This window comes from Limulus polyphemus, unplaced genomic scaffold (genome assembly GCF_000517525.1).
Source record: "Limulus polyphemus unplaced genomic scaffold, Limulus_polyphemus-2.1.2 Scaffold1000, whole genome shotgun sequence".
Lineage (NCBI taxonomy): Eukaryota > Metazoa > Arthropoda > Merostomata > Xiphosura > Limulidae > Limulus > Limulus polyphemus.
In genome coordinates this window covers 286,585-302,951 of record NW_013666610.1, presented here as the reverse complement: position 1 = coordinate 302,951, position 16,367 = coordinate 286,585, and the positions used below count along the sequence as shown (strand labels likewise).

General features: G+C 34.6%; 1 protein-coding gene across 1 annotated transcript in view; it reads left to right on the top strand.

Moving 5' to 3' along the window:
* LOC106461625 (ras-related GTP-binding protein A) overlaps positions 1-16,367 on the top strand; it is a 25,994-nt gene that overhangs the window by 5,019 nt on the left and 4,608 nt on the right. Inside the window, exons 2-6 of the mRNA XM_013921464.2 lie at positions 2,830-2,929; positions 3,209-3,339; positions 3,757-3,915; positions 15,349-15,444; positions 15,738-15,860. Of these exons, the coding sequence (XP_013776918.1) occupies positions 2,830-2,929; positions 3,209-3,339; positions 3,757-3,915; positions 15,349-15,444; positions 15,738-15,860 (609 nt within the window). The remainder of the gene's footprint in view (positions 1-2,829; positions 2,930-3,208; positions 3,340-3,756; positions 3,916-15,348; positions 15,445-15,737; positions 15,861-16,367) is intronic.

Genomic DNA, 16,367 nt, shown 5'->3' with positions numbered 1-16,367 from the left:
CCACCTGTAATTACACAAAGGGCCACATGTAATTACACAAAGAGCCACCTGTAATTACACAAAGGGCCACATGTAATTACACAAAGAGCCGCATGTGGCTAGCAAGCCACAGGTTGCTGATCCCTGTCCAACATCTATGAATCCACAGATTTGAAACAAATTTGGAATATTAATATACATTTAGATGGCATGCCATCTAAGTCATACCAACATTACTTATACATCACTGTATTAAAAATGGTAACATTTTTATATTCCGTAAATGCTTTGTCTGATTTACTATATATCAATTTCCAACAGCTGAATTACAAAGTTGTTTTCATTCTTCTTCTTTTTTTTTCTTTTTTTTTTCCACAGGAGGATGAGAACAATGACAAAATTTTAAAGGACCAGAAATCTTTTACACAATCACCTAACACAGATCTGACTTTAATTCCTAAGATGCAACCAGTTGTCACGTGTTATGTGAACTGTTTTGATGTGATGTCACATCAGGAATAGTAGAAAATTAAAAGATGTATCACAAGAGTTGTGTATTCAAGTTACACTGAAGACAAATGTTGGGAAAAGCTTTGTATAAACTAAGACCAGTTTCTGTATTTCCTACATGATTCTTTAAATTTCTCTCTTGAATGAGGATTTCAAATTGATGCAAAGTTTGTTGGAGAAGTAGCTAATGCCGATTCATGGGACTGATGTAAGTTGGATTGACTAATGTGAAGGGCAACTTTTTAATTAACTTAGTGCTTACAACCCCTGAACCTGTTTTTCTCAAGGATATGAAATAAAACCATTTTTTCATACTTTCCGCTAAGGTCTTTAGTGATTCTGTAGACACTGAACTAGATAAAGTCCATGGTTTGGTAATGAATCATTCAAGTAAGGCAAGAGTAACAAGGGCATTATGTGAAGAGAAACATCCTTGCCTTTTCATCTTATGCATTAAACCTGCTTGTTAAATGAACTTATAAAATCAAAACTGTAAGCAAGAAATATTTAAGTAGATTATAAAGATTCACCATGAAAAACATATCCCACATCAAGCAGTGAAACATATTCAAGTTTAAGAAAGGAAAGAAAGATATTGCTTTTCATTACCTCATGGATATTCTTTGGAATTCATTTACTAAGTGCCTTGAAAATACAGTTAAAACTATGGAGGACTTGTGAGCAGTCAGAATCTTCATCCTCACCCATATCTGGGAAAAAAAAAACAATAATGGTGAAACATTTTTCATCAGTTATTTTTGTCAGCAGTTATCTAAACTTGCTTTGAGTTTTAAGCTTTCCATTTATGTAGCTGCTTGAAAATGGAATTGGAAAGTATTCAGCAATATAAAAACATAAACACCTTCACTATGGGCTAAACAGCTAAACTCATCACTGTGCACCTACACTTCCTCCAAGGTGAGGACCTGGAGTGTAGCAACAAAGAAAAGATAACAGTGAAATCTGGAAGTTGTGACTGAAAGCACTAGTGGATCTAGACCTAGCAAAAATTCAGATCTTTCTGAGAATGATGGGTCAAGCAGTGACAACTTCAAAGAATACAGCAAGCAACTGAGATTTATGCTAGAGGGATAGAGTAGTGATTCAGTGAATGTTAGTGGGTTAAACCATTGATTTTTGTTACATTTATCCAGAAATACCAAAATGTGAAATCAAGAAAAACAAAACATTCTAAAACAGTAAAAATAGACTGTACTATTATAGTTATGTCTTGGTTTGTAATTTTTTATTAAAGCAAAGTTCCTCAGTGAATAATTCCGGTAGTGAATAGGTATTTAATATCAATATTATCTATTACTAACACTGTTTTTTTATTTTGACCCATTAAATACTAAGTAAGATATTTATTTTTCAAAAGAAAAAATTTTACGAAGTTTGTTTTTGAAAATTTTATATAAAATAATTTTCTCAAAAGTTCACATTTCTCATTAGCTGTTCAGATTTTTAATTTTATTTTGTTAACAACTGGAAGCATTTCAGTGATTACAGTTTTAAACTGATAAGAAATAGAATACATTATCCAAAGATTATTGTAACAGAAAAGTTTCTTAACCATATACTGTGTAGTGGAGAAGAAGTGCTTACTATAGTTCTGAATTTACTATGTGCATCTACACAAAATGTCTTATGTATTCAAAAAATCAGATGTTTTACAAAACTATTTTTACTCAAGATGTGTCTGTGAATTGATGATGTCAGTTTTACTCAGCTTCTGACTTTTGGAATGCAAGGTGATTTTCATGTTAGAATAAAAGTACATTTGTCCATTGTATATATTGCATTTTTATAGCCTCTAGAACCTTTGAAATGCATATCCATAGTTCTTGTTTTTTCAGTATCCGTGAAAACAAATCAGCAGTGGAGGGTAAAATGAATGGTTGACAACTCTGATATCAAACACATAATACCATATTCAATGGCACTTTCTAAAAGGTTGTGGCATGCACACTTTGGCCTGCACATGTGCACATAAGATAAATGTTTAGTTATTTCAGGATCTTTGAATGAAGTTGTCAGAAGTTATGGCACTAAAATTACCTTTAGAAACTTGAAATGTTTTTGAAAGTTATGTCATTTAAAACTTGAGTAGTTGCTCAATATCACTGAGCACACATTAAATACTAGAGTAAAAAATATTAATTTTTTTTCTGTGAGTTACCTTACTTTCCATTATTTCATTTGGTGAACTTTTGGAGTGAGTTGGCTGTATAACATTGGTAATATAAAAATTTCTGAAAATAAAAGCTAAGTTAGTAGCAGCTATCAATAGTATTTTGTGAATTATGTTACAGCTAATGACTGTATTTTAATTTTCTGTAGGTATTACTAATGGGTAAAAGTGGGTCTGGAAAGACAAGCATGAGATCAATCATCTTTGCCAACTACATTGCACGAGATACTCGGCGTTTAGGAGCAACAAGTAAGATTGAAATATAACATTATATACCTTTACCTGAACTTTAATGGTTAAGTGATTAGTTTTTTTATAGTGGCACAGGTAAGGAAATAATAGAATTTTTTCAGTTTTTACATTTATTAATGCTTTTTGAGTAAGTACTAAAACCTGGAAAAACTAATGCATAAATAACAGTCTTGCTACTTTATGTCAGTTTATCCCCCTCTTAGAATAGTTAATGCTAATCAATCTTTTGTTTATTATGAGGAAATTAATGTTGAACTTTTTTATTTCTTTGAACAGTTGATGTAGAACATTCTCATGTTCGGTTTCTTGGGAACTTGGTATTGAACTTGTGGGACTGCGGTGGGCAGGAAGCCTTTATGGAGAACTACTTTGCTAGTCAAAGAGACAATATATTTCGGAATGTAGAAGTTGGTAGCATACTTTTTAATAGTTTCAAGTCATTATGTTAGAATTTTCTCCTGTAAAGAATGTTTTCTTTTTGACCTTTTTAATGTGCCTTTCAATAAAAAGATTATAAAATTTACATTATTCACTTATTTTAATGTATTAAATATTTCCAATATTATAATAAAAGTAGGTTTGTAAAAATGTTAAAAACAACAAATTAAATCATGTGATTTAGAATAACCCTCTCATTAAACTAAAATACATAGAGAAGTTCTTTTTATTTTTCTCATAAAAGTTGTTACAAAATTTATGATTGTCATATAATGTATTAGTTACATGTGTGATACGAAATTATCATGATGTACAAAAAGGTAACATAATTAAGTGACATTTTCAAAAAGAAATAATGCAGGCTTAACAGGGGTGATTCTTTGCAGGTTTTAATCTATGTGTTTGACGTTGAATCGCGAGAACTAGAAAGGGATATGCACTACTACCAGTCATGCCTTGAGGCAATTCTTCAAAACTCTTCGGAAGCAAAGATTTTTTGCTTAGTACACAAAATGGACTTGGTTCAGGAAGATCAGCGAGATCTGGTAGGACAATTATTATGTTCTGTTTATTTATATCACAGTATTTGGAAAGATTGTTAAATGTTTATATGTTATAAGAATGAGAAGTATAAGATATTTTATTGTTTTTAAAAACTTCAACAAAACTTAAAATTCACCTTATAATATTGTAAGGTTGACCAGCTATGTAAGTTTGATATATTGATTACAAATGAAGATCTCAATGATTTTGATTTTTATAAACAAAACAAGCCATTAGTAAAAAATTTTTCCTTGGTATATAAATGTTATAAAATTCATCATTAATGTCTTTAACTCTATGCATACAATTGGGTCAAAGTGCACAAGTAATGATCTTTTACAGAATTATGTTCAAAATTTAATTAAACAACTTTGTTTTAAAAATATATGTCAATAAACTTGATATCAAAACATAGTGCATAGTTCAAATTTTTATATTATCTGAGTTTTAATATGTAATTTCAAAAGGAAGTATTTGAAGAAAATTCTCAGTCTTCACTTCACTGTACCATGTGGCACATCTATGCTCTTAATCCTCCCCTTCAGATTTTATCATGAACAACAATAGTGATTCATAATAGAGTTTGCAAGGAATTGCACAAAATCCTAATAGAACGTTCAGGTAAAGAACACCTTAAACAGTAAAGATTCAGTGCAAATAACACATTTCCTTTTGACTGCTAAGGCTGTGCACATAAAAAAATGCACAAAAAAGCATGCATGTTAGACTTACAAGTAAAAGAAAATCCACTCAAAATGGCATATTTCTAGTTATTATTATTACTATTCTGTTGCCAGCCTGCAACAAAAACAGCTTGGTATATTGCACCGAAACCTTTCGTAGAATACTAAATAAGGTAGTGTGAAATTCGTAGGTGTGTTGAAAAGTCAATTTGTTTCTTCTATATTTTACATAAGCAAAAAACATCATAGTTCTAGTGTAAACGATATTATCATTAGACCTTGAAGTTAACTTTCGTAGGAATATCATGTGTTCCTTTAAAAAGCTTAAGTACAGAGTGAAACAGAAATTACTAGCTAATAATAGATGTACATTAGTTGACTATAACATGTAGGTACTCAATGTTTTGTACACCATACAATGGGTGTCATATTATGTATGAAGTGAAGGAGTAAAATAAAATCAATACATATAATATTAAAATTTATTACACACATTCGTAGAATAATTACTTTAAAAGACACAAAGGTTTATTTAAATCAATGTTTTAGATGTAGGGATTTTATTTGAAAAGGCTTCTTTTCTAGTGATAAAATCTTTTTTTGCTATTAGTTGGGGTTGTGTTTTGCCTAGGCATATATTTGCCCATTGATATGCATTGTATATATAGAGATTTTAGTTACACAGAAACTTATTATAAATGCTCACTATATTCTCTAACAAATGTGCAGCTGCAGGTTAACACTTTACATCTTGAAATAATGCAATCAAATAGTCAATAGCTACAGTGATTCATCATGAACCATATCAGCTAGCTACCGGTTATGTTTATTATCATTACAGTATATACAATTAGCTACAATATCAAATAATCCTCTGCCCATAGTTGAGCATAAAAAAGCCAGCAAACAAGATAAATAAAAAAAACTTGGAAATTTAAAAACCTGCAAGTAGGGATTGTAAAAAACAGTAAAGAAACAAGACTGGAGATACCATAGACATTATTTACTCAAACTACAAATTCTTGCCTCATTAAATAGAATTTACCAAGGTTTGCCTGCACTTTTCTGCCTCTTTGTGGGCCAAGCTTGATTTTGCAAAATTCATTTATTTTAGTTAGCCATGAAATGTGAGGTTAGGGTATACTAGGGGTAGTACTTGCCACGTCATTTTTGACAGGCTATAAGTTAGTAACAGTTCAAAACCACTATAATATTCCTTAATAGTTCAAAAACCACTCTATAACATCCCATAATAGTTAAAAAAGCACTATAACAACTCATAATAGTTCAAAAACCACTCTATAACAACTCATAATAGTTTTAAAAACCACTCTATAACATTCCATAATAGTTTTAATAAATCACTGTATAACATCCCATAATAGTTAAATAAAAACACTATAACATACCATAATAGTTAAAACACTCAAACATGGTGGACACATTCCTCATGGTGGATTTTCGTATAAAAAGATGTGTGCACGCACGTAGATAAGTAATAATATACAGAAAAGAAAGTTACAAAATGAATTACATATCCAATATTTAAATGCCTACAAACGCAAACTTACCACACAAGAAACCTTTTTTCTTCAAAACCTTCAATCCTGTTTTTAGGGCTGTTATCAGGCTAACTGAGCAATATGCTAATTGTAAATTCTCAAGTGAGTGTTATAGGGTAACTCATTCAGCACTGACTTGTTATAGTTTTCATGCTATAACTTTTAAATTAGTAAGCATATGTTCACAAAATTTGGCAGATTATCAGTAAATATTACAATGCTTTCATATGCAAAATATCAGATGTTTTTTTTATTAAATCTTAAGGTTTGTTAAACAATGTTTTTATCATGCCTTTATTCTTTTCACCTGTTATCTAACCAACATGCCAAGTAATTTTCATGTTAAGATTAAAAACATTATTTACATACCATTTGCAATTTGCTTTTGTTTAGTGATGGTAGTTTTTTGTTCATGCCTCATCATCTTCAGTGTCTGGAGAGCTGGTTTTGTCTGCTACAGTGCTAACCCTAATCCTGAAAATTTCTACTGGTTTCAATTTCTTATGCTCTCAAGTGTGTTCTATATTTTTTTATATTAAACATATCCCAGTTATGCCTGAGGGTGCTTGTGTCATGTGAGATTATTTCTATACTTGAATTTTATTTCTCTCATCTTTGACACTATCTCTGTATTCATACACTTCCTGCTTTGATTTCTCATATTACTGTAACCCATTGTCAATTTTCCTCCCTGCATACTGTATTTTGGCTTGTTTTGAAGTCTTCTTTTTGTACACCATTATTAGTTATTTTCGTTCTCCTGATTTTTTTTTGCTCTTGTGTTTCTATGAAACTTTCACCAATCGTGTAATGTTGTTTCCAATATGGTACATTACCTCCACTCACATAACTAGCTATTCTCGTTTAGTGCTGCCCACTATATAACAAAAAAAAATTATGTATGTCCAAGCCTTCTATCTCCCCTCCATTGGAATTGACTGATTCCGATGTGTCTCATGTAAATCATCATGCATCAGCTCTCCACCAACAGGAGTGCAACATACTCTCAGGATGCATGTAACTCCATCTATTCCATTCTACCTAACCATCACTTCTCGTTTGGCAGTACTAGTTTTCAGACATTTTTTGGTTTGGTGCTTTTCATATTCTTTGCACTCGTAAATTTAATAGTTTCAATTCCGAAGTGGGATTTCTTCATTCACTTTTTCATTATACTGAAGACACATTTTACTTTAACTTAATTTCCAAGTCTTTTTTTTCTCTCACTTTTGCATTTATCTGTCAAACATTTTTGTTTAATTCCTATATCTGAAATGAATTCTGAGGTTCATGTTACCATTTCGAGTATCATACCTCGTACAAGCACTCTTTCACAGGCTGCAGGTGGGAGTAACCCATAGTTGGATTTGTCAGCAATTATCTGCCAAGAGATTGATCATTATATGGGTCAACCACCTTCTTCTGAACTTGCCCCACTTCCTCCTTAACATGCCAAACCTGTTCAGGTCGATGAAGATTTTGATAGCTTTTTTCCACCACTGGATTTTGATGTGTCTTCCTATGCCCAACCTGCAGAATCATCTAGGCCTAATATGCCATTTTTTAGACATGATTCCTCAGCTATGTGATGTATTGTCCATTCTCCCAATTTCATATGATCCCTGTCCTTCTTTGTTGCATGATAGTTCTTCCTCTCCATATTTGGTTTTCCCACCCTCCCCGGATAATAAGGTTCATACTGAGAAATTTGCTTCACAATTGGTTGAGAGTGCCAACATGCCTTGCCCTCTACGTTTGCCTTGACTTACCATCAAGCTGACTCTCCATTTCTCAACTCTCAGCAGTTGGGGTGTATTTTACCTGTGTGGATGTAATCCCTGATTTTCCTGTGCATTTAACTCATGCCCAGTTTTTGTGTCTTCGTCTTACCCTTACTTCACTTCTACATTATATATCTGCCATCCATCTCCTTTCTGAGGCGATACACCAAGTTCCTGAGTGTATTTCGAGGGACAGCCTCTCCCTTATTACCTCCACATTGGTTCATTTGTCGTCTTCGGCTCTTGCTTTACACGTGTGGTTTCTCTGTTGTTGGTATCTTCTAAGTCATGATGTGGCCTTGTCGCAGGTTTGTTTGCCAACCACTTATTTAAGTGACTTATGTATGGCCCCTGTATGTTTTTAACCATGTATCTGAGACTTTGGAAACATGTGTGGAGTCTGTGCATCAACACTCTAATCTTTCCTCTTTAATAGCTAATTTGTCAGAGTTTGAACCATGACAAGCCCTTATTCCTGTTTCCCATCCCAGTCCTTCTTTGTCATTACTTGTTCCTCATCTTGTCCTTTTATTCAACATAGATGGGCATGATGCCAACATTAGCAGTGACCACCCAGTGAATTGTGGTCCAGTGGGATCTCAATTGTGTGAATTTCTTCCCCTTTGGTGATCTATCACCACAGATCAGTGGATTATTAGAGTTTTATTAGAAGGACTTGTCCTTTAATTTCTTTCCCCCCTCTTTATCTCTAATGCTCGTTTCCTTCCCTATGCCTCTGGATCCTAGCATCTGTCAGAGATAGTACATGACCTTTTGACCCAACAGGCCGTCGAACCTGTTCATCATTTTCTCCAAGCTTTTATTCCAGGCTCTTTGTTGTCCCCATAATAAACCGGAGACTGGTGGCCTGTAATAGATTTGCTCCACCTCAATCAATTTCTTAGTCTACTCCATTTTAATATGGAATTGTTTCTGTCCCTCAGGTGGGCCTTTTCTCCAGGTTTGTGGATGATCAAGATGGACATCGTGAATGCTTACTTGCATATCCCAATATCTCATCAGTTGCAATCATATCATTAGTTTGTTCATCGTGGAGTGGTTTATCAGTTTTGTTTCGGCCCTGTACATTTTTTGTCAGATAGTCAGAGCAATCGCTCGTCACCTACATGCTCTCAGGTTGCACTTTCATCATAATATGGATGACCGACTACTGTTAGCTTGTTCTGAACAAGTCTGCCCATCACACTCATCAGCTGCTCTTGGAGGAGGCTCGAGTGAGCTGGTCATTCCTTCAACCTACCTAATATCTAGTCCATTTGAGTGTTTTTTTTCAACACCCATCTCAGTCGGGCTCAACCTTCTCCTCTTCGACTTCATTCTATAGAGCTTTCAGTTCTCTATGCTTTTACTGCTCCCTTTATTACAGCTCACAAGGTTCTATTGCTTTTGGGGATGTGGTCTTCCATGGCAGCACTTATCCCCTTCGGTCATGCTCATATGCGGGCTCTTCACAACCAGTGGAATTTTGCATGAGATCCTTTGCAGGCTCTTATTGCCCTTCTTCCTTCCCTAGTTGACGATCTCCTGCTTCCTCATTGTCAACCGGGTTTACAAATCTTCACAGATGCATCCCTTCGGGGGGAGGGGGTTGTAGGACGATCAACAGGAAGCAACAAGGTATTGGTCTGCAGCCAAGAGTTCTTGTCATATCAACATCCTGGAGCTTCTTCATGTATGTTGAGTTTTGGTTCATTTTCTCCATCAATTCAAGAGTTCTACAGTAGTTGCTTATCTCAATCACCAGGGTGGCACCTGTTCTCGATCCTCCTGTATTCATAAATTGGATCTTCTTTTTTTTGGGCCCATACACAAGATATTCATATCATTGAGTGTATTCCGGGTGCTTTCAATCTTGTTGCAGATTGGTTTTCCCGTCCATACAAAATCTATCCGATAAAGTGGTCTCTCGATACTCTTGTTTTCCAGTGACTTTGCCTTCAGTGGGGTACTCCTCACATAGATGCTTTTGCTACATCCCTCAACCACAAATTACCTCTGTTTTGGTCTCGAGTTCCTCATCCTCTTGCTATGACTGTCGATGCTTTCAGCCAGGATTGGACTAACAAATACCTATATGTTTATCCTCCCATACGATTTCCTCATTAGGTGATTTTGATCATCCATACCACTCTATGTCAAGTCTTTCTGATTTGTTCCTTATTGGCCGGCTCCAACTTACCCCTTCGTTACCTCTTCTTCTGTCTCCCTCCCTTCTTGGTCAGCCCCAGTCACCAGTGCTTCATCCAGCTCTTCATGTCCTCTGTTTTCATGCCTGGTTTTTATCTGATCCTTAGCGAGGAGCTCTGGCTCATCCAGATGAGTAGCTTCCTTTCTGGCTTGTTCCATTTGCCCTTCCTCCATGGAAGTTTATCATCGTAAATGGAACATTTTCTGCAGTTGGACTATGGGTTGAGGGTTTTCAGCTGATTAACCCACTGTTTCTCCTATTGCGGAATTTCTTACTTGGCTTTTCAGATGCGGGTCTTCTGTCTCTTTGATCTCTGGTTATCGGGTGGCTTTGTCCCATTTCTTTAATTTTTCCTGATACTGTAGGGTATTTATCTCTCCTACCCTTTCCTTGTTGATAAATCCCTCCCCAATTTGTCATCCACCGTGGTGGGCTACCCTTCCAGACTGGGATGTTAATGGGGTACTTCACTGCCTCACTTTGCCTCTGTTCAAACCAATTTCTGCATGCTCTTTGTTTCACCTTTCCCTTAATAATTATTTCCTTCTTCTTCTAGCTTGTGGACAACGAGGTCTGATTTGTTTGCCATCAATGTTTCCCATACTCTTTATCATCCTACATATATCCCCCTTTATGCAAATCTTTCTCTCCTCCCTAAGATTTCGGCGGCTAGGGAGGTTAACTCCTCCTTTTCACCAATTTCCATACCCCACCTTTATCCTAGGCCTGATCCACATAGACTTCTATGTCTTATACATGCTCTTCGCTGTTATATTGCTAGGATGACTTCCTTCCATGATACCCATTCCCACCTCTTTATTCCTTGACAGCTCTGTTCATGATCATTTTCTTTCCACCCTCACCAATTAGGATCGGCTTTTGATTCGATTGGCTTATTACTCTTTATCGTTTTCATTCCATAATTTGTTCCAGGTGTCTTCTCATCAAATTTCACACATTACCCTTTCACTGATGTGTAATCTTCATTGTTCACTGGAGAAAATTTTTCAATCGAGTATTAGGTCTACTCCTAATATGTTCATCTCTCATTATTTGCATCGGATCATGGTTTCTTCCTCTTCGGGCTATCGTCTTTGTTCCAGGTGTGTTCTCATCAAATTTGACACTAACCTTTTCTCTGGCATCTCATCTTTGTCATCTGTTGGAGGAAATTCTTCAATCATGCATGTGGACTACTCCTAATACTCTCATCTCCCATTATTTGCATTGGATCGTTGTTTCTTCCTCTTTAGGCTATTGTCTTCCACCTGTAGCCATTCTTCAGAATTTGGTGAGACTTTTACAAGGTAATTTCTCTTTTGTTATTCTTTATTTTATTTTCAGGGGCCTTATTTCCCTTTTTATTATTATTACTCATTGTTTGGATGCTGCTCTTTGGTGAGTGGTGCCTGACCAGGTATTCTTTAACCTTTCAAGTCCACACTGTTGAGTCATGTTGACTTGCATATTATAATTTCATGGCCATGCAACACACATTGCAGAGTTGGGGTGCTCAACAAGATCGCTTGTAGGTTTATCCTCATGATAGAATTGCTTCATAAGTTTGCCTGTTCTGGACTGTACCCATCCATAGACTACATGGGTAAAGCAGAAAGTGATAGTGCCCATCCTTGCCATGCCTTGTATCAAATAAATTAGTATGGTCTGCTTGTAAAAATATGTTTCTTGGTCACCCATTACACTGTCTCAGGTGTTGTTGTTCCTCCTGACTCTCCATTGCATTTTACTTGCCTTTTCTTCTAGTGGAGTTTAGAGTTCTTACCACTTTCCATTTCCAAGCTGCTGGTGTGGTGGGCTGTGGAAGAATCATCCTGAATGTGTTAATGAAATACAAACAAAATATAGAAATGATAAAAAAAACATTCAGTTGAGAGTATGGCAGTGGTGTAGATGATGTAATGTCCTCCACTTTGAAACTTAAAAACTAATGGGAGAGAGATGTCAAAATGCAGTTCACCCCTTCAATTGGAATCCCTCATCCTACCTCTACATGGATATAGAGTAGAACCAATCAAAATAAGTCCTTAAACATGTATTACAGATGTCTATATTCCTCCCTCTTTTATAATCTATCAGTGTTGTGGGTCATAGTAGAAGTAATAGTGGATTGTTACAGTTCTTTCCCTTCTGCTATCCCCCAATGTTATTCCAAGGATGTTACTGCACTTGGGGTGGTTCTGGTCAATTTCGCATTCAAAGGAAATGTTTTACATAATGTAGACATCTTTTTGATACCAAATGTCAGGTTCCCAGATCAATCTATCAGTTTACCATATTCACAAGTGCCTCACTCATGAGTCCAGGGGTACTAGATTCCCTCCGATCTCATGAACTTGAGGTGAAGATGGTATGATCCTGTTTCCTAGCCTGGCTAGATGGGCTGGGTTTTGGATTGTAGTTGACTTACTGATGGTATGATCCTCATCCTATCCCCTCATGGATGTCAGTCCCTGGCGGCATGGGTTTTAGATGTAGTTGACTTGGCGTGTACGGTCTGTTGTGCCCTAGCCACTCCACGCCAAGGGGCACATACTTTTCATTTTACCCACTTTTACGCTTTTTGGGATTGAGTTTCATGTCTATTGCAGGGTTCAGATCACTTTCTGGGCCATAGTTCTCTTCCATTTGGATGTGCTTCTCTGTTTTCTGCCCATATATGCGACATCTTTATATGGTGTGCAAAGAGTATATATGGTCCAGAAGTGGTGCGTTTCCTCACATCAGATCTTCAGATCATACTTGTAATGCAGCATCCCCCTGTGGGTCATCACTAAGTTTACAGATTTCAAATGCTAAAATCCAGGATTTTGTCACCCATGGCAGACAGAGTGCAAATGGCCTATTGTGTAGGTGTACACTTAAACACATAGCAAATTTACATGTAGCTTTGCATGGATGTAACCAAGGTGAGTCTTTGTGATTTATTCTGTTCTGGATGATTTCTGTGCAGACTTTTGGGGATCATCCCAGATATTTCTTTATATATGGATCCTTTTTTTCATGTGCCTTGAGTTCATCAGATTCTTTACTCTTTTTTTCTTTTATTCCTCATCATGATTCACCCTTATAGTTTTTATTTTGTATCTTGAAGTTTCAGGCTTTTTCCACACCAAAGGGATATTGATTAATGATACCTCCTAGTTGTTACTCTCATCATTTTGTAGTGACAAAGACTGATCATAACTCTGTCTGGTCTCATTTGTTGTCTAGATATTTCTTGTTTTCAAATGGACTCTATAAAAATATTGTAACAAATTCTTCATTTAGGTTTCTGGATGACAAATGGAGTTTCATATTTCTATTATATACATGTACTGATTCACCCATCTTCATTTTTCACATTATTGAACGAGTTGTCCATTTTGTGTGAATTAGACACTACTTACTCACACATGCAATAGTTCCTTTTATTGGTCTCCCAGATACATTCAATATGAGTTGTCATCCTTACATGGATGATCAGAGGTTTTTGGCTTAGTGGTTGCTCTGCACAGAATTCTTTTTCCAGTTCACTTCCTCTGTGTTGGACTGTTCATGAGTTCATGTCTCAGCTAGTGCCGATTTAGTACCTTGTTCATCTGAGATTTTGCATTAAAACTTTCCCTTGAGCTTTACATCCATTTCCTTGGGCATTCCAACCCTACATGTTTTGGGTGTACAAACTTCTCCTTCTGCCAATCACATGCTCTCTGATTGAGGATTGTTGTATTTTTCTTTCAGTGGTAGATACCCCATAATAGAAATATTTTGATTATTTGGATCCTTGGAATAATTAAAACAGTAATGATTGGGAACATTAATTTTGATTAATAGTTTTATGATGAGGAACCCATTTTTCAGAAAATAAAAGTTTGGAGATGGCTTGAATGGGTAATGAAGAAAACTGTATTATAAATGTACAATGTTTTGACAAGATTGTTGTCATCAGTTACAAGTACATTGTACGTTTATAATAAAATTTTCTTCGTTATCCATTCAAGTATTTCTTCATTACCCATTTGATTAATAGTTAAATTTACCTGGCAATGTTTGTATGTAACCTAGCTAATTTTCCAGCTCTGTGCTGAAAGCCTTGGTAGCAGGATCCACAGAATTATTTCTAGCATTGTAGTGTAAGCCTCAGTTATCACTTAAAATGTGCTTTATAAGCAGAGCTGCTGATTTGAATGCCATCTAATCCTAATTTTTACTTCTTATTCGTATACTTTTTTTATAGTAAAAGTCAAGCTGAGTGTAAAAGACAAATTCTGGCAGTATAGGCTAGATTTTATCATGCTTACCAATAGCTATAAGTCATCTCATAGAAAACAAAGGAAGACTCTTGGTGGAATAAAAATTCACCTAGTAGTTTTATACTAGTTTACTCATCAGTGTATGTTATTTTTCTGTGATTGAACATATCTGAATCTGAATTATTTTCATTTTAAAATAGATGATAAAAATAAAAACATATCATTATATATTTATTGTCCAAGTATAAGCCTAAACACAGCATTAATTTATCCTATGTTAAGTTGAGATTGTGTTCATAATTAGGCATTTAAAGTTAATCATAAAACACTTTTGAAATGCTGTAAATGTAATCAAAATCATTTGATATTTCTATCCTGGTTTGTTTAGTGCACTTGAAATCAGCCAATGTTCTGATTGATAAATTATTATGAAGACACCATTAGATACATCAAAACTTGAAACCTCAGTTAAAGCTATTCCTAGAATAAATTTCTCTCGTACTGTTAAAAATTTATTTTCTGGTTATAAAGACATTAGTGTCCACAACATGGTAACAATTTTTATTCATTAAGCTGGAAATAATACAACAGTACTGTCTATATGACTTGTGTAAAAGCAGAAGCAAGAATTTTATGACCGTAAATTACTTTACAATATACTTAGTAATATTTTTAGAAGAATCTTAACATGTTAATAATTCAGACACTTTAAAATCAGGGTATAATGATTCATTTCTTGAAAAACATCAGGTAGACTGCATTAAAATACAGGAATATACCATAGTTTTAAATGTTTTTTTTTATTATTTTCTGTTTACTGTATGAAAATAATCTGACTTGCAGTATGAGATTTACTTTTTCATACATTAATATATAAATTAACCATATGTTGATTAGATCTTAACTCCTGTTTTGAGCTATTGAACATTCTCTTTTCATTGAGACAGATATTCAAAGAACGAGAGGAAGATTTGAAACGTCTCTCAAGGCCTTTAGAATGTACCTGTTTCCGCACATCAATATGGGATGAAACTCTTTACAAGGTCTGTTTGTTTTTTGCAGTGTGTTTATTATTATTACAAACATTATATTCTAAAACAGTGTTATAAGGTTTTCAGTACTGATATAATTAAGCTACCAAAATTAAATTTAATGTATTTCGAGTATTTGGTTTTAGTTGAGATTTTCAAGCCTGGCTGTGTATAATTTACAGTTTGAATTTTTAAAATTATTTTGTATTTTTTTAACTACTTATTTTTACGTAATAATATATAATGTGATTTTCTTTGTTGTATATGTTATGTATACCAATTTAAAACATTTTTTATATTCCCAGGCATGGTCTTCCATTGTCTACACACTTATTCCTAATGTCCAGCAGTTAGAATCCAACCTTCAACATTTTGCTGAAATCATTGATGCTGATGAGGTTCTCTTGTTTGAAAGGGCAACATTTTTGGTGAGATGAGAAATTACTTATAGTAAAGTAGTTATTGAAATACATATTTTCTGGTCTTTACATGGGCAAAAAGTGACATACTTCTTGGTATATTTTATCAGTTTATTATATTTAATCACATTATTGGTTCCACTGTCATGTATAAGTGGATGATATCTTGATTTTAAATGAGTGACCTTAATTCTAGAAGCCTATAATAATAATAACAGTTGTGTTAACTCTACTAACACGGTTCTTCCTATGATCACGCATCAAAGGCCATGACATTGTGTTTGGAGACTCATTCAAAATTTTTTGAACTACTATTTTATGAATGTATGTCAATACGTTTGGTATCAAATTGTAGATTATAATTCGAATTTTAGTATTATACATTAGTTAATTTCTTCATTTAAAAGTACATATTAAAAAAAAACACCTAAATATCGATTTTTTTTTGTGCTTCACGTGGTATGTTGAATGCAGAATGGTTCAAATTAGATGTTTGTGATGTCCAAATACAAAGTC